The sequence below is a fragment of the Mytilus trossulus genome, chromosome 3 (genome assembly GCF_036588685.1).
Source record: "Mytilus trossulus isolate FHL-02 chromosome 3, PNRI_Mtr1.1.1.hap1, whole genome shotgun sequence".
NCBI lineage: Eukaryota > Metazoa > Mollusca > Bivalvia > Mytilida > Mytilidae > Mytilus > Mytilus trossulus.
Window position 1 is genome coordinate 70506284 of NC_086375.1, and position 19875 is coordinate 70526158.

The 19875-nt window shown below is 32.9% G+C and overlaps 1 protein-coding gene across 2 annotated transcripts in view; it reads left to right on the forward strand.

The window, feature by feature from the left end:
- Positions 1-3960: 3960 nt before the first annotated feature.
- Positions 3961-19875, forward strand: part of LOC134712278 (retinoblastoma-associated protein-like) — a 53376-nt gene continuing 37461 nt past the window's right edge. For both annotated transcript variants that reach the window (XM_063573671.1, XM_063573672.1), the window contains exons 1-6: positions 3961-4105; positions 5980-6130; positions 6498-6556; positions 6787-7014; positions 8024-8059; positions 8392-8468. In XM_063573671.1, coding sequence (XP_063429741.1) covers positions 4089-4105; positions 5980-6130; positions 6498-6556; positions 6787-7014; positions 8024-8059; positions 8392-8468 — 568 coding nt within the window. In that variant the 5' untranslated portion in view covers positions 3961-4088. The remainder of the gene's footprint in view (positions 4106-5979; positions 6131-6497; positions 6557-6786; positions 7015-8023; positions 8060-8391; positions 8469-19875) is intronic.

Below are 19875 nucleotides of genomic sequence, written 5' to 3' on the forward strand. Positions count from 1 at the left end.
TGCATGATGAATGAGATGATGGTATTGTGTTTGATTTCAGTGAATAAGATTAATTAAACTTTCTACATAACTATACATTGGAAAGATGGTCTTCAGGTTAGGAATTCAAATTGCCATAATTTTTATGAACTCAAATGTTTATTACAAAACACAGAGCAATAGTATTTTTTCTGAATGGTGTCCATTTTCAATCATATTGAAGAGTAATGCCAAGATTTTTTGCTGAGACGGATTTTAAGGTATGACTGAAGAATGTAGTTATGTTTGATGGGAGTTTTCTTGTTTGAAGCAGTGAGAAGTGTACATTTGTCAGGATGGAAAGTCATAAGCCTGTCTGCTTCCCACTTTGCAACAGAATCAATATCTTTCTGAAGGCTGTAACAATCTTTTGTTAGATTTGATACTTTTGTATATGATGCTGACTGTCATTTCAAATATTCTGTTAGGTCATTTATATATATACAAGAAATAGAACAGGACCCAGAACTGTTCCCTGTGGGACACCAGAAGTAACCGGAACAACATCTGATGACTCTATAAAGGACTACTGTTTGTGTGCGGTTTTGGTTAAAAAGGTAGAGATCCAGTTTTAGTGTTTCATGTTGTATACCATGAACATAAAATGGTGTTGGACTTAGTCAAAAGCTTTGACCAAGTCCATAATTATTTACTATGTTTAGGTAAGAATTTAGGAACCAGTGATAAAAAAAAATTAAAGTCCCGACAGTAGTTTTGATAAAAAAGGCAGGATGAAACACTTGGCAAAAAAGAAATTGGCAGGATGACAATTTATGTAAAAAAAAGATCGGGATAAGGTGGATTCATTTATTTTCATGGGTATCAATTTTCCAGGATTGCTATAAACTTGCATATTCGTGGACATTTGATTTCATGGTTTTGTCAATCTCTGTATGCAAAGCCTTTAGAATTCGTGGTTCACCAGTACCCACGAAATCCACGAAAATTGGTATCCAACGAATAATAATGAATCCACAGTAAACTCTTAGTCTAATTAATTATGATGTCCAGGAAAGCTATTTTAGATTTTTGCTTTGACACCTTGTAAGGCATCAAATAAAAATAATATAGCCTTTCAATGTGTCATAATTATTTGGACTAGATAAACCAATGAATTGCATATTAACAATTCTTAAGACAAACTAATAAAAAAGAGCAGGATAGAGATAACAACTTAAGAAAAAAGCAGGACTTTTTTTTAATATTCTAGTCCGCCACCTTATTAAAAATACAAGAAACATATCATCTGGGACTATTATACTAAAATATATTGATAAAACAAATGTGTTTGAAGAAGTGTGAAAACTATCCACCAAAGTTCAAATGAGGTGGATTTTAAAATTTCTCTTCTTTTGTTAGTCGAAAACCTTCAACGAACTGATGTTTACTTTTCAGCGCATGCCTTGTAAAAGTTTCTAAATAAATTGATATGGATATTTTTTGGTCAAAGCATCGATTATCCAAATATTTCTTGTTAAAAATGGTTTTTGGTCATAAATTTTCATACTTTCAATTTTTAGAATTTTTCTTTGTTTTTATAAATTTTGCAGTCGTATAAAAACAAAGAAAAATTTACGTCTTTGTCATCGTCAGCGTTGTCCAAAAACTGATGGTTTCCTGATAATAACTTTAGTATAAGTAAATAGAAATGAATAAATTTTAACACAATGTTTATAGCTTGGAATTGATTTTGGGAGTTATGGTTCCTAAGGTTTATGATTTAGGGGCTCAAAACAAGCATTTTTTTTTATACAAATATGACGGTTGCTTTTCCCACTTGAATGGTTTAACACTAGTAATTTTAGGGCCCTTTATAGCTTGTTGTTCGGTGTGTGCCAAGGCTCTGTGTTGAAGGCCGTACATTGACCTATTATGGTTTACTTTTTAAAATAGTTATTTGGATGGAGAGTTGTGTCATTGGCACTCGCACCACATCTTCCTATATCTATTTATCTAGTTTCAGGACAATAAGTTGTGTACAAGTATTTCAATTGCTCTAAAATTGTACCACAATGTTTAATACCATAAGAAGGAGGTTTGGATTTATTTAAAGGGTCTAGCAATAAAGGGTCAAAAAGGGGCCAAAAACAAGCTTTTGTAGTTTCAAGACTACAACTATATATAACTTCAGTATTGATAAATTCCTTTGGAAATTTGCCAATAACTTCAGTATAATAAACTCCATTGAAAATTTACCAATAAATTTTAAGTATTACTGGAAATTTGCCAATAACTTAAGTATAAGTATATATATAAATCTTTGAAATTTTAACACCAAGTTTTAAACCACAAAAAGGAAAATTTGGATTGATTTTGGGGGTTATGGCCCCTTTGTTTTAGGAATAAGGGGCCCTAAGCATGTTTCTAGTGTCCAGACAATAACTTGTGGAACAGTGTATAGAAATGCCTGAAATTGTATCTCAAGTTTTCACACCATAAAAAGATGATTAGGATTGGAGTTGTGGAGTTATGACTCAATCTGTTTAGGAATTATGGGCAAAAAAGTGGGAAAACAAGGGTTTCCTAGTTCAGAGGCGGATTTAAGGGGGGGCCGGCCCCCCCTTTTTGGGAAAAAATTTGGTTGCTTATATAGGGAATCACTGAAGCGTGACCGGAGCGGGCCCCCTCTTAGGCAGGGTTCTCACTAAGGAGAGTCTATGAGTCCTGGACTCACCATTTTCAAAACTAGTGAGTCTACAGATGCATCAAGATTGAAATATTTTGTATAAACTGACACAGTCAAACACAAATATCATCATTTTATAGCAAAAGTTTAAAAGTGATCTGAATTTAATGTCATTTCATTGCTCTGTTAGGCCATGGAGACTTAAATATTTCATTATATTGCAATAAATTATCTTCTCTTTGCTGTTGGACTCACAATGGCCAAAAATGACGAGTCCCTTCAAAAATCCTTAGCGAGAACCCTGCTCTTAGGTCAGTTAGTGGGCCCCCACTTATGAAAATTTCTGGATCCGCCACTGTGGTTAATGGATAATTACTTTAGCTTTGTTTCCTTATGTAACTATATGTTGGTACTCTTTGCTATTTTTTCGCTAGTTCTAGTATTACATTTTTATGACATTTTCAAAACTGTTTCTAGAAACATCAAATACTGTGATTTAAATTCATATGTATATAATAATTAAGAAATTATTTGTTTTCTTTAGATCATTAGCTGTAAATTATTTTTTTTAAAGTTACAATTATTATACTAATATAAATTTTAACAATGACAGTATGCCATTTTATATTTTAACATTTTATGATGAATTTAATGAGTAGTTATTGTTGCAAACTCCATTATAAATTTGAATTGAGATCATTTTGAAATAATGTAAAGGGTTAGGTGAAAAAAAATTAGGGGGTTGGGGCAAGTATTTGTATAGTCAGACAAATCCTTGGTTGGGGTACAATTTTTCTCATTTCAGATTTCAGAAATTAAAAAGAAAATTTCTTCAAATATTTGTTTTGATGGGATTAATATTCAACAGCATAGTGTATTGCTCAAAATAAAAAAAAAAAATGTTAAGTTTATTAGACCACATGCATTTTGTAGTGATTCTGTGTCATAAACCTATGCTGTGTCAGCTTTTTTTTAATCACAATCCAAATTCAGAGCTATATTAAGCTTGAATGAAGTCATTAGTGTCCATACTTGTCCCAACTGTTCAGGGTTTGACCTCTGCGGTCGTATAAAGCTGCGCCCTGCGGAGCATCTGGTTTTTTTGGGGTTTTTTTGTTTGTTTTTTGGTAAACAAGAGTATCTGTTTATTTCAGATTTTTGTTCTCTTAAATAGTGATTTGAGTGGCTATCTTGATTAATTATAATATGTCATTGTTATAGTCATAGAAATATTGAATACGTAAATCGAGCTAAGAAAGATTGAACTATTTATAAATTGGCGCCAGTAACATTTTTTCAACTTTGACCTTTAAAATATCAGCCAATCAAAAAAATTGACACAAAAAATTCGCGGGATTTCTTTCATCAAAACAATAACATGTGTATCAACAAACTGATCAACAAAAACATTATAAAGTAAATAGGAATTATAACTACACGTAACATGTCGCGGTCTTCGAAGTAAGTATATAGTTTCAGAATTTTAAGGCTGAAGAATTGCGTATGTACCTGTTATGGAAAGGGCCAAATAAAATTATTCCTGGAGAAGTTATTCTTTATGAATTTCAGGCCCCTTTAGTTATTATAGGATTCCAGTTATTATATTATAATTGTCAAGGATTTGTATAGTTAACTATACAAATCCTTGATATTGTGAATGGTGTTAGCCGTATCACTCCTCGAGATCTGCAAGTGTAAAGTCTACAGAGGAATTATTTCAGGATAATTTTTAAATTTAAGGTTCATCATAACCTTTTGGCTAAAATGGCCGTATTTACACCCCAAATTTTACTCTGAGTACAGACTAACCTATACACCTCCAACAGTTTTAATGGATGGCAGGAACTAGATATATAAATTTTAAATGCATTTTATGTTTCAGAAAATTATAAACTTTTCTAGATTTTGCTATCCATTTTTTTTCGTTTCTGCAGAAGGTGCAAAAATTAACTAAGTAGTGAAAACGATTGAGAAGCTCCCCTCATATAATCAATGTTGTGAGTAGTATTGATTTAAATGGACAATAGATGGACAATAGACACCTGTAAACAATAGGTGGTTTAAACTGTGTAACTGAGTGGACCGTATCAAATGAAACTCAGGTGTTTGTTTATTTTTCTATCTTCTGCAAACTGGGAAAAAATGCACATCAAAATGCAGGTAAGTTTTTAATTTTCTGAAACGTAGACTTCATATAACTTTTATATATCTAGTTCCTGCCATGCCTTAAACCTTTCCTGGATGTACCAGTTTGTCTGTACTCATAGTAATTTTTGAGGTGTAAACACGGCCATATTTTTCAATTCCTTATGATGAACCTTAACACCACCAAGACAATACACCTTATCGTTATTAGCCTACTCGGCCGTCTGAACTGGCCGCTTGACCTTCTGACACATACAACAATCACTTTTCCATTGTGGCGTCAGATATTTTGTTTTATGACGTCAAATTTTACGGGAACCTGTGTGATATCCAGTAATGGAGGACAAATAGTGATAAGGTGTATCTCCAACAACAATGGATTAGCACTAGCAGTGCACCAAGAAGACTTGTTAGGGTGGAAGAAGGCAAGAATCCAAATTATTTGTAAAGATCTCCAATTGCTTGCACCAAGGATTTGTAAAGTACAAATCCTTGCTTGTACCAATTTTAGTGTATTGTCAAATTATATATGTTTTTGTTTGTCACATGAATTTGTTCTAAAGCATGCTTTTAGTAAACATCAGGGGTGCAGTTTACCACTGCTATTTCTCATTGGGTGGGGGGGGGGACTCCCGCACCCTGAGGAGTCCTTCAGCTGGCCCCTAAACAAATATGTTACTAGTTCAACTTCAGTGATAACTGACGTCATACTAAATTCCTAATTATACACAAGAAACTACAATTAAAAATCATTCAAGACTAGAAAAGGCATGGTTAGAGGCTTGGGACTTGGGACAGGTGCAAAAAATGAGGCGCGGTTAAACATGTTTTTTGAGATCTCAACCCTCCCCAATACCTCCAGCCAATGTAGAAAAAAAACAATGCACAACAATAAGCATAGTAAAATCAGTTTAAGAGAGATCTGAGTCGGATGTCAGAATAGTTAACAAAAGAAACTAAATAAAATGACTATAATACATAAATTATCAAAGGACAACTAGCAGTTACTGACATGCCAGCTCCAGACCTTAATTAAACTGATCAAAAGATTATGTTTTCATCATATGCATTTCAAACATAACCCCTCCCATACACTGCCATAAGGGTTTTAGTATATTACCATCATTAAATATATGATAATAGAAGAAGAATTAATTGAAAATGCTTATTACAAGTTTACCATTTTTCAGAGAACAAGAAATTCCAGAAACTATAGAAACCATAGTTACAGTTGACACCAGTTTTGAGAATTTGAGCAACAAACTGAAGTTGAGTAAAGATGTTCGGAATAAAGCTTGGGACTACTGGCAGATAGTTGAGCAAGTAACTGCTGATTTAAAGGTAGTGATAACATTGTGATGATGGGAGGGGGGAAGGCACTTGCCTTATTTGTGTATATATTGGTTGATGACAAGTCAGGAAGATCAACTTGTGTGGTTACATGTATATATTCAAAGTAAAATGCAATTGTTTATGTGATGGCCATAAAATAGCATGTACAACTATGTTTAGAGAAGAAAAAACAATTTTTCAGGTATTTTTTTATGCATTCTTGTCTTCCACATTTTTTTACTTAAGCCTTCCTTGAGATTAAGCAAGAGAAGCACTTTTCTTTCTTAGTGTACACTGTAAGGACATTGAAATGTCTTAATAAATAGGACAATTTTGATATATGTTCTTCATGTTATTATAATTTCTTCTGTTGCAGAAAATATCAAAGTCTGACTTATTGGCATGCTGCATTTATCAGGCAGTAATTGATACAAGGTAAACATTGTAAAACTAAAGAGATAATCAGTGAATTACCTTTCCAAAGCTTTGCTTCTGCAAATATTTATTATTCATTTAAGATTGCAATGTAATAAACATTTCAATTCAAGTAAAAGTACATTTTGTAGACCTTTAAGACTTGTCATGTCTTCATTTCAATTTCAAGAAACATTAACGTTCTGAAAGGTACATTGTAACACACTTCATTTGAACACCATGTTTTATAGAATGCCATATGGTCCTACAGATCCACAGTTACAATGTGGTTACATTGGACAACCAGAAGTTACAATCACAGATCTGTTGGTGTCCTCAGAGAAGACAGTTACATCACTGTTCCAATCCATGAACGTTCTGAGAGATGTCATCAGTATCAGTGACGCTGTAAAGTACCACCTGACACAACTGGAGAGGAAGTTTTGTATTGTATCTGGTATCTTCCATACTTTTGAAAGGTAACTTTTGATTAAAACGTCAGATGTTGTACAATCACTGGAATGATATGATGATTTTACATCTAGCTCTAGTTATTAAGAATTAGAAAACAAAAGTCCATGTGCCAATTTATACCGATTTGATTCTGTTATTACACAGCTTTTAATCAAATCACTTCAATATGTCAATCATAGACAGGTTCTATACCAGACAAAATTGACAAAGCATAATAAGTTGAAATTGTTATCTTAATGTTTCTACTTTTTGTTGTGAAAAAGAGTTTTTTTGTATCAAAAGTATTTACAACTTTAATGGAATTAAAAGAACTTAAAGGTTACGCAATAGGCTCAAATGAAGTTGCTTCTTTTCCCCCAGCTTTCCATTCTCAATAAAAATTTATGTCCCACCCAAGGGAGACAATGAAAAAATGGATCTCTGATTATGGGAATTGGCAACAGTCTAATGACATATGATTAAAAAGTCAGATGTATCTTGGAAGTTTGGAAAATTGCTAGTGTGATTTGAAACTGTAATTTGTCACAGAACTTTGTGTAAAGATGCATAGAAGGTAATATACATGTACAATGTAGTGGCCTAGGTCACCTGTATTTTATGTTTCACTGATGTTAAGTTTTTAAATCCGAGTTCAGACTTCATATTCAACATGACTTTTTTTTATCATTTACCTTTCTCTTAAGATGATTGCAGGAGAGAATAGTAGCATCCCTCAAAAAAGGTCGTTCTGAATTGCATATATCACTTAACTGTCTTGTAATAAGTATCACATCCACATTATGATAGTAGATACTAAATAACCTGTAGTCGTATAACTTGTGTAGGGATGTGTCGAGAAGAGTAAAGTAGATAATAAGATTGTTTTTCACTCTGAAGTTTAATTCACTTGTATAACTGTTATGATTATTGCAAAATGTATATCAAACCAATTTCAAGTGAGGTGGACTTCAAATGAAAAATTCTAGAACAAGTTGCATATTATATAGTCAGCTTATCATATGTATACTATTTCAGAGTATGTAAGACTGTGTTTAGAGAAGAGGAAGGCAGGTCAGTAACCATGTAATGTCATGTAACTTTGGTAGTTTTTGTACAATTAAGAAGTTTCAATTTTAGTGGCTCAAAATCTAATTGTATATAAGATTTCAGATAACGTTTGATTTTAAAAATGTAATTATAGGAACTGAAATTTAATTTGTCAATATATCAGGCATTTCTGCACAAATTGGCAAGATTTTAAGTCCATTTATCAATGATGTTGTATAATTGGGAAAAAAATAACAACTTTTGTAATTAATGTACTTCTTCCTTTCTTTGGAGGAGAACACTGACCCATTTTAAAACCACTTGAGAAAATTTCATTATGCAGTTTTGTATTTTAGAGACATGAAAGAGCTATCAGTACCAGATTTTAAAGAAAGAAAGAGTTTGTGTTGGGTTCTGTTCCTGTTAACAAAAGGTATTACAAACTTCTTCTTGAAACATATTACAGACGATTTCATTGAGTGTGTAGGTAAAGGTAATAACTGGTTAACTTGCTTGTTAGCTGAACCGTGAAGTCATTATTAGTTAAAGTATATTACTCTCCTTTCAAAGTTGACTAGTCATACAGACAGATATATTGGTTATCTGTGAGACTAGTCTACTCTTAAAGGGGGTAGTTTACCTAACCTAATAATGACTTCACAGTTCAGCTAACCAAAGATATTACCTTACCCAGTCTGCACGGTTAGCCACTAGTCCGATGCCCCAGACTGTTAAAATTTCATTCCGTCTAGTAAGGTTTTGCAAAACTTTGTTTGGACCAATAAGAAAATTGTCAGGATATTGGTCTTCGGACTAGTAGTTGAAAAAGTTTTTGGTGCAGACTGTTTACCTACAAAATGATGCAATCAGCTGTAAAAGTTGATCATATAACAGATTTATAATTAAAGGTAGCATTTTAGTTTGATAATTGCTTTAGGAAATTGCACTAAGCTTGAAATAACTGTGTTTTGTAAATTGTTATGTGTTACAACATATTTATGTCACCCGATCGACAATGTCGGGTGACATATTGTTATTCCTCCGTTTCTTTGTTATTATGTCACCCGATCGACAATGTCGGGTGACATATTGCTTTTCCTCTGTTTCTTTTTCTGTATTATTATTATACTTCCACCTATTTTGTCCGGTATGTTTTTTGGAGTAAAATGGAACCAATCTTAATGATAGTTCACTATAAGGTGGAACACAAAATTTCGGGTTGCTGTAGGGTCTAAGACCATAAAAAATGGCTGCCGTTTCCATGGAAACAGAACAATTGTGAAAAATTCCAATTTTTGGTTTTGGTGAATATTTTTGAGTTGCTTGAACTTGGAATCATGATATTTTGATACAATGTAGGTGCCGGCCATATACTGGTTTTGGATCATTTTGGCAATCATTGGAACTACTATGTTGCCATGGAAACCACACCAAAAATTTCAAAAATATCAAAATGCTCCAAATTTTTTGAAACTTCAGCATAACGATGAGCAACATTGGTAGATGTGGAATTTGGCGCTGGAATTTCCAAAATGTCTGCTGTTACCATGGAAACAATGCAAAAAGGTCAAAATGCCCAAAAAACTTCAGGGTTTGGTGAATAATTTTGGTATGCTTGAACTTAAGACCATCAAATATTAATGCAATATAGTTGTCCACCATATACAGGTTTTGAATGATTTTGACAATCATTGGAACTACTATGTTACCATGGATACAGGATCAAATATTTCAAAAATTTCAAAATGCTCCAAAATTGTTGAAACTTAATATGATTGTTGACTGCCAAGTCCGGATGAGATTTTTGGAGTTGGAATTTCCAAAATGGCTACTGTTGCCATGGAAACTGCAAAAATGTCATAAATTCTCAAAATGCTTTGAACCTAATGAAACTTGATATTATTGTTATCTGTCAAATAAAGATGACAATTTTGACTGTGAAATTTTCAAAATGGCTGCCGTTGCCATGGAAACAGCAGAAGTAAGATTTTTTTTTAAATACTCTGAATGTACTGAAAATTTTACAGAAAGATTTATTGCCGTGCATATACATGCATTCACTGTTCAACAATTTTGAAATGGCTGCAGCTTAGTGGCAATGGGGGGAAGGGTGACATCCGCTATTGCTTGCAATGGCAATTCTAGTTATGTCACCCGATCGACAATGTCGGGTGACATATTGCTTTTCCTCTGTTTCTTTTTCCCTATTATTATTATGGCACCCTCAACGGAGTTGGGGTGACATCTTGTTATTCTACGTTTCTTTTTTTTCTTTTTATTTTTATTCTTCCACACATTTTGTCCACGCTATTTCTCGTAATTGGTCAGACCCATGTTGATGGAACTATATCATAATATGAACCGCCATGTGAAGTTGTGCAATAGACATTGGAATGGTAAAAAATGGCCGCCGTTACCATGGAAACAAAAAAAATGTAAAAAAAAATCCAAATTTTAAATCTTTCGTTATAAGAGGCAAAGTCTTGAAAGTTTATGTAAATGTTGGCAGTGGTGCCCCGAGGTACCAACAGTACTTGGAATTTTCAAAATGGCTGCCATTGCCATGGAAACTAGACAAAAGTTTAACATTGACCCTATGGGAAAATGCGTTTTAGCTGCATTTTCTTGAAAAATATAACAACAATTCCACGAAAATCGTAATTAGGAGTGTGTGCAAATGTCCACATGCAATTGCTGTACTGCTAACATGTACTAGAATATTCTAGAATAAAAATATGTATTTTATTTAATGTGCTTTAAAGAGAAAATCGCCACCGAGAGAACGAGAAACACTCAGAGTACAAATTACTGACATTTCTGCACTTGCGTTAAAGTACATATCCGTGAATGACACACCTGCTAAAATATACACATTAGCTGAAATCAATCGATAAACATGTAATTAAATTGTACACGATAAGTTACATGTATTGTATGATACGCGAGCTATTGAAGAATACATTGAACAGTTAATACGCCGCTCCGTCAATATATACACATGTTGTCTGTCCAAGGTCCCCTCTAAAAAGAATATTAATATGCTAAGTCCACGATAATATACTTCAGTATCACGTGACACCACCTTCCTACTGGCGCGCGTGTCTAATTTTAGATTTAAAAAAGGGATTCCCAAACTATGTATAGAGCTGAAACGTAATTCTACGGAAGAGCAAAAAAAAAAAAGGGGGGGGGGGGGGAGTGTTGTTTAGACATGTTAATTCCGACATGTATAATAGATATGCCATTTGACTTTTGTACACTCAGAATTGTTGATGCTACTGTGACAATGTGCAGTACGGGGTGCCATCGTCCGCTATTGCTTGCAATAGCAACTCTAGTTATTATTATTTTTCTTCCACCTAATTTTGTCCGGAAGTTTTCTCGGAGCAAAAGGAACTAATCTAAATGATGGTGCACTATAACAAGGAACCCTGACTTTCCAGTTGCAGTGCAACTTTGGAACTAAAAAATGGCTGCCATCACCATGGAAACCGAAAAGTAATGAAAAATTCCAGTTTTTGGTTTTAATGAATTATTTGGAGATGCTTTAACTAAGAATCATTATCCCAAGAAAGGATAAACAAGATCTTAGAAAGGACTTTATGGAAACTGTGAAAAAAGAACTAAATGTGCAATTAGAAAACAGAGATGTGGTTGCAATCCATCGTATACCATCCCAAAAGGCTGGGCCCTATCCAGTTATTGTCAAGCTATTCAGTAGTGATGTTAAGCGCCAAATTATGAGATGTAGGAAAGAATTGACCAGTAAAATTAGATTTGTGGATGACGTTACTCAAAGAAACATGAGTTTAATTGAGAGACTTAGAAAAACTGACGAGTTTGAGTCTGTCTGGTACTTTAATTGTGGAATTTATGGTAGAACACCTGCAGGACTTCAGCTGAAATTTGGACTATATGATGACATTCATTACAGAGTACAGCAAGGGAAATAGATGTTACGTAATTAGAACTTAGACCTCACGGACAGTTTTGAGAATTCTATAGTTCATTGTTGATATTTGACTTAATATTTGTGCTTATCTCCCTTTCTTTGTATAAAAAAATCAGAGTTATCTCTCTTTTAACTATAGATCATGTATAGTATTGATTTTCTTTCTACAATACATATTGATGTTAATTTTTTTTTTTGTACAGATAATCTTAATTTTTGTTGAACTATTATTTTGTTGGTGTCATATAAGGCAAACTGCATAAACTGACAAATCCCAACTACAATGTGGCAAAACATATTGAAATATTTTTTTTTTTTAACACTTTTTTTGTCTGTTAATTTTATTTTTTTCTATGAATTGAATGTCTGTAAAATATTGAATAACACTGTTGGTCCATGTACGAGGCTTGGTAATACATGTATGTTGAGAATTTTTATACCACCATATCTAGATGTTTTGAGCAAACCCTTGCGTATATGTCTTTGTGTCTCATGTGAATGTATAATATGGATGATCATATGTAAAAATGCATGCTTATATGAAATGATGATGTACAATTATTTCAAACCATTATGGGCTCTTTAAAGATACTGTCTGTTAACTGCCAGGGTCTGGGTGATTTATCTAAAAGGAGGGATGTATTTAGTTTTCTAAAATCTGGAAACCATAACATTTATTGTCTTCAAGACACTCATTTCACAGTGGATAAAGAAAATAGTATAAGAACGTTATGGGGATATGAATGCTACTTTTCATCCTTTTCTTCAAATTCAAGAGGTGTAGCTATTATGTTTAAAAATAATTTTGAGTGGAAAGTACTTAAAGAAAAAAGGGACATTGATGGAAACTACTTAGCTTTGGATTTGGTTGTAGATAAAGTCCGTTTTACTCTCATAACTATATATGGCCCAAATACTGACAGTCCATTTTTTTATGAGCATATTATGTCAATTATTGATGATTTTGAAAATGAGTGTTTTATTATCTGTGGAGATTTTAATCTTGTGTTAAATCCAAATTTAGATTGTTATAATTATTTACACATAAATAATCCTAATGCTAGAGACAAACTATTAGAATTGATTGACGATAGATCTCTAGTTGACCCCTTTAGGGAACTTTTTCCTGACCTGTGTAGATACACTTGGAGAAAAAAATCACCTTTCAAACAAGCTAGGCTTGATTTTTTCTTATTTTCTGAAAACATTTTGTCGTTTTTGAAAAATTGCTGTGTAGAACCCAGTTACCGATCGGATCATTCTAGAATTATTCTAGAACTTGAATTGAATCCATTCATTAGGGGGAAAGGTTTATGGAAGTTCAATAATTCTTTGTTGTATGATGCTGACTATGTTAATGTTATCAAGGAAAAAAATTTGGATGTAAAAAAACAGTATGCAGCCTTGGTATATAATTTTGACAATATTAATGAAGTGAATAATAATGATCTTCATTTTACAATTAACAGTCAGTTGTTTTTGGAAACTCTATTAATGGAGATGAGGGGCAAAACTATCTCATACTCTAGCTTCAAAAAGAAGGAAAGAGAGAGAAGGGAAAAAACTTTAAAAGATGACATTAATATTTTAGAAGAAAATGTAAACTCAGGTTCTATACAGCAATTGGAAGACAAAAAAAATGAACTAGAAAAATTCAGAAAGGAAAAAATGCATGGTAAAATAGTTCGATCTAGAATACAGTGGATAGAAGAGGGAGAAAAACCCACAAGTTATTTTTGTGGACTTGAATCTAAGAATTTTACCAGCAAGATTATTCCAAAGGTTGAAAAAGAAAATGGTGATATTGTAACTAACCAAAAAGAAATACTTAAACAGGTTAAAATATTTTATGAAAATTTGTACAAAAACAGAGATGTTGAATGTTGTAAACCTAAAGATATTGAAAATAGTCTACAAAATGTAAATGTTAGAAAGTTATCTTTGGATGAACAAGATAAACTAGAAGGTGAAATATCAGTTCAGGAAGCTGGTGAAACTTTAAAAAGAATGAAAAGCAATAAAACGCCTGGATCAGATGGTTTTTCAAGTGAATTTTTTAAATTTTTCTGGCCTGACTTAAAAGTTTTTGTTGTAAGATCCTTGAATGCAGGGTATGATAAAGGGGAACTTTCTGTTACTCAAAAACAGGGGATAATTACATGTCTTCCAAAGGGTAACAAACCTAGACATTTTTTAAAAAACTGGCGCCCTATATCTTTGCTTAATACTGTATATAAAATTGGCTCTGGGGTTATAGCAGGAAGATTTAGAACAGTTTTGACTAAACTTATTGATACTGATCAGACAGGTTTTATGAGTGGAAGATATATTGGGGAAAATCTAAGATTGATCTATGATATCATGGAATATACTGAAGATAATGATATACCAGGCCTTTTATTGCTGATAGATTTTGAAAAAGCCTTTGATTCCATTTCATGGGAATTTCTTTTAAATGTATTGAAATTTTTTAATTTTGGCGATTCTATTATAAATTGGGTGAAAGTTCTCTATCAAAGCATTAATTCAGCAGTCATTCAGGGAGGGAATCTTTCAGACTTTTTCACTGTTGAACGGGGTTGTAGGCAAGGTGATCCATTATCGCCTTATCTTTTCATTCTTTGTGCTGAAATTTTAGCGTTAAAAATAAGAGATAACAAAAATATAAATGGAATCAAAGTTCTTGATGTTGAACACAAACTCTCGCAGTTTGCTGACGATACATCACTACTTCTAGATGGTAGTGAAGAATCTTTAAATGAGGCATTATTGGAACTAGATTGGTTTGCTAAAATTTCTGGTTTGAATATAAATTTTTCCAAAACTCATGTCATTTGGATTGGAAGTAAAAAGTACAGCACAGAGACACTTTGTACAAATCAAAATCTTACTTGGGGAAGCACATCCTTTAAATTATTGGGTGTTAATTTTGATGTTGATTTAGAAAAACTAGTTAAAATCAATTATGATGAAAATATTGTAAAAATAAAAAGACTAGTCAAACAATGGTCTAGACGTAACATTACTGTTATTGGTCGAATTACTGTTGTAAAGACACTTATGTTGCCAATTTTAAATCATTTAATATTGTCACTACCTAATCCAAGTGAAGATATTATTAAACAGATAAATGAACTGATGTATAAGTTTATTTGGAACTCACCAGTTCATAGAGTGAAAAAAGATGTAATACAAAAAGATTATTGTGATGGAGGCTTAAAAATGATTAATTTACATGCTTTTATAAATGCTTTGAAATGTACTTGGATTAGAAGAATTTGTAGAAATGATTGTAAATGGCGAAATATATTTTTGTCATATGTTGATAAAGATAGATTATTTAGTTGTGGTAATAGCTATGTAAAGCAACTACAGCAAAGTATTAAGAATAAATTTTGGAAAGATGTACTGGGTGCTTGGCAAATGGTAATTGAAAAAGAAATGAATTTGCACGACTGGGAATATTTTCTTTCCAGTCCAATTTGGATGAATAACCTATTCCAAATTGATAACAAACCAGTTTTTTTCAAAGACTGGCATAGTAAGGGTATTTTATATGTAAATGATATTGTGGGGGAGAATGGTACCTTTCTAAATTTTTATCAATTTCAGGAGTGTTTTCAGATGGATATAGACATCATGAAATATAATAGCATAATTTCTATGCTAACTAAGACTTCCAAAAAAATTAAAAGGGGAGATTATAAATTAGTATCTCCTTTCATACCATCAGTTATAAAGACCATTCTCAAAAGCAAAAAGGGATCTAAAGATATGTATTTGGTGCTAAACAAAAACAACACTGTTCCTACAGGAGTAAAAAGATGGGAAGCAATTTTAGGTTTAGAAAATCAAAACTGGAAAAAGATTTTTCAACTACCATTTGCTATTACAAAAAATACTAAGCTACAATGGCTTCAGTATAGAATTAATCATAAAATTCTGGCAACAAATACGTTTTTAAACAAAATTGGGATTGTGCAAAACCCATATTGTACTTTTTGTAAGACTGAACTTGAATCAATTGAACATATACTGTGGGATTGTTATTATGTACAACAATTTATTGAGCAAACTGAAATGTGGTTTCTCCATAACGGTATTAGTATACCATTTACACAGGATATTTTTTTGTTTGGAAATTTATCACGAATGTACAAAGGTGACCCTCAAAACAATATTTTTCTCTGGATTAAACAATATATATATAATACACGATATTTCAAAGGAGAATTAAGTTTAACAGCATTGATTGAAAAAATAAAGCATCATTATATTTTGGAGAAGAAGATATCAGTTAAAAATAAATGTTTTGAAAAGTTTAATCAAGCTTGGTGCATTTACCAAGAGGCTTTACAGGATAATTTGGTGGATGAGCAATTATGAAAAAAAAAAAATTAGCAGACATCAAAATGATTTTTTTTTTGATTTTTTTTTTTTTTTTTTTTTTTTTTTATATTGGTTTTTTGTTGCTTTTGGTTTTTTTTCTTTTTCTTTAATCATCTTTTAATTCTTTTATTTATTAATTCTCTATATTTTTTTTTTTTTATGTCCTTTTTAATAAGATACAATTATAAAATCCAAACAAAATATTATTTTCAAGTTCTATACATTTTCTAATAGGTTGTATTATATTACATTTATATATATGAACTTATTGTTTGAAAACTGTACTGTTGTATATTATATATGTTGGATAAAAAAAATAAAAATAAAAAAAAAAAAGAATCATTATATTTTGATACAATGTAGGTGCCGGGCATATACTGGTTTTGGATGATTTTGGTAATCATTGGAACTGCTATGTTGCCATGGATACCACACCAAAAAATTCCAAAATATGGAAATGCTTCAAATTTTATAAAACTTCACAGTAACGATGAGCAACATTGGTAAATGTGGAATTTGGCGTTGGAATTTCCAAAATGTCTGCTGTTACCATGGAAAGAATGCAAAACGGGTCAAAATGGTCCAAAAAATTAAAAGTGGCATTTACTCTCTTAAAATGGTAGGTCAAATTGATTGAAACTTTGATGGTATGGTCCCTGCCATGTAACAATGTGGCATATGCCATTAAATTTTGGGAATGGTCTCTGTTGGCATAGGAACCAATCAAAATGTCAAAAAATTCAAAAAATTTAAAATGCTCTAAAATTGATGAAACTTAATAGGATTGTTGACTGGCAAGTCTGCATGAGACTTTTGAAGTTGGAATTTCCAAAATGGCCACCGTTGCCATGGAAACTGCAAAAATGTCAAATATTTTCAAAATGCTCCAAACTTAACGAAAGTTTATATTATTGTAAACTGGCATGAACAGATGAGACTTTTGACTTTGAAATTTTCAAAATGGCTGCCGTTGCCATGGAAACAGCAAAAATGTAAAATTATCTAAAATGCGCTGAATGAACTGAAAATTTATAGAAAGATGTATTGCCATGCTATATGTGCATGGACTCTTAAACAATTTTGAAATAGCTGCCGCTTAGTATTTATAAAATGCTTTGAACTTTATGAAACTTGATATTATTGTTAACTGGCAAGTAAAGATGAGACTTGTGACTGTAAAATGGCTGCCGTTGCCATGGAAACAGCAAAAATGTGAAATTTTCTAAAATGCTCTAAACAGAAAGTAGAAAAAAAATGTTTTGACTTCAGGATTATTTAACTTTTATTTCTTCGTGGCATGACCCACTTTTTTTTCACTATTAAACTTATCTTGAAGTCTTCAGAGGGGAACTCCTGCCCAAATTTTCTTTTTCAGCATTATTTAGATTCCCCCCACTAAATATTCCTTATATATCCCTTTTCACCTTTTCAGTATATTAATATCGGGCAGATGCAGTCCCCCTTCCAAGTGAAAATGCAGCCATTTAAGCCAAAGGGTCATTTGGAATTTTCAAAATGGCTACCATCGCCATGTTAACTAAAGTTGGAAAATTGAAATGTTCTTGTTCAGCATTGATCACAGATATTTCATCTGCTAACCTTCATTATATCTCCTTTTTCAGCAAACTTATATCGGGCAGATGCCCCCCAGACCTGGCGGGAAAGCCAGGGTCAGGGGAACCCCTGCCCAATTTTTTTTGAGGGGTGTTTAAAAATGTGTGTAATATGCATTTCCAGCAATCTGCACACACTTAGGGTCACTATTAAACACATTAGTACATCCATGTTATGAACATGATGAACATGAAAAAAGTTTTCTATGTAGCATTTTTTATTTTTTTGTTTTCAAAGATCAGCTGTTTTGAAGTAAAACCATTGTTGTCACATTTATCTTCCCCGTAATAATGTCAAACCCTTGTCGTCCGTTCAGTAGTACGGGATGTATTAGTACACATCCACATCTAATGTCAGAATGGTGAATTTAATTGTTATCACGTTGATCCTCCTCCTTTCGGAAATTTAACCCTTGTCGTCTCATTGGCTGTACAGGATGTATAAGTACACAGCCACGTCTTGTCAGAATGGGGAATTTAATTGTTGTCACCTTGGTCCTCCTTCTTTACAAACTTCAACTCTTGTCGTCTGTTTGGATGTACGGGATGATTAAAATACACAGCCATGTCTAGTCAGGATGAGGAATTTAATTGTTGTCACTATGGTCCTCCTGCGTAAAGACGTTAAATTCTTGTCGTCTGTTTGGCTGTATGGAATGCTTGAAAGCCACGTTTGGTCAGAACGGATAATTTAATTGTTGTCACATTGCACCTTTAAGCGTTAGGATGTAAAACCCTTGTCTGTTTGACTATAGGATGTTAAACCCTTGTCCGTTTGGCTGTACAGTATGCTTTCAATACACAGCTACGTCAACAAATGGAAGTTTTTAACGACCTTGACTGGCTATACAGCCCTTGCACGGTCAGTAAAAACAGCTACGTCTGCTTAGAATGGTGAATTTAATTGTTTTCATGTTTATCCTCCTCCTTTAGGAAAAGAAACCCTTGTAGTCTGTTGAGATGTATGGGATGTATAAGTACACAGCCACGTCTAATCAGGATGGGAGATTTAATTTAGTGTCACTTTGACCATGCTCCGTAAGGACGTGACACCCTTGTTGTCTGTTTGGCCGTAGAGGATTCCTAAAATACACAGCACCGTCTAGTTAAAATGCGGAATTTAATTGTTGTTACTTTTATCCTCTTTCTTTTAAGAAAACTTATATTCTTGTCGTCTGTTTCGCTGTACGGGATGCTTAAAAAACATACCCATGTCTAGTCACAATAGGGAATTAAATTGTTGTCATTTTGGTCCTCCTCGGTAAAGACGTGAAATTCTTGTCGTCTGTTTGGCTGTACGGGATGCTTTAAATAAACAACCACATCTGGTCAGAACGGGGAATTTAATTGTCGTCACTTTGCACCTTTAAGCGTTAGAATGTAAAACTGTTGTCTGTTAGGCTGTATCGGAGGCTTTAAATACGTCGTTTTGTCAGAAAGGGCAATTAAATTGTTGTCATTTTATCCTCCCCTGTTTTCGCTCTATATAGTCCACGCAGGTACACAGTTTACGTATAAAGTTCACACAACGTTTAGTAAAATCGGAAATTTACTGGTTATTAATTTAATCCTCCACCTTTAGGAAGTAAAACCATTGCCTTCTGTTTGGCTATATGGGATGTATAAAACACACAGCCACGTTTTGTCAGAAAGGGCAATTTAATTGTTGTCATTTTGTCCCCCTTTGTATTGACGTAAAGCCTTTTCATTTATTTGACTGTACATGATGTTTAAAAAAAACACAGAGATGTTTGGTCAGAATTGGCAATTTTATTGCTGTCACATTTATCTTCCCCGTATTAATGTCAAACCCTTGTCGATTTAATTTAGTGTCACTTTGATCGTGCTCCGTAAGGACGTGACACCCTTGTTGTCTGTTTGGCTGT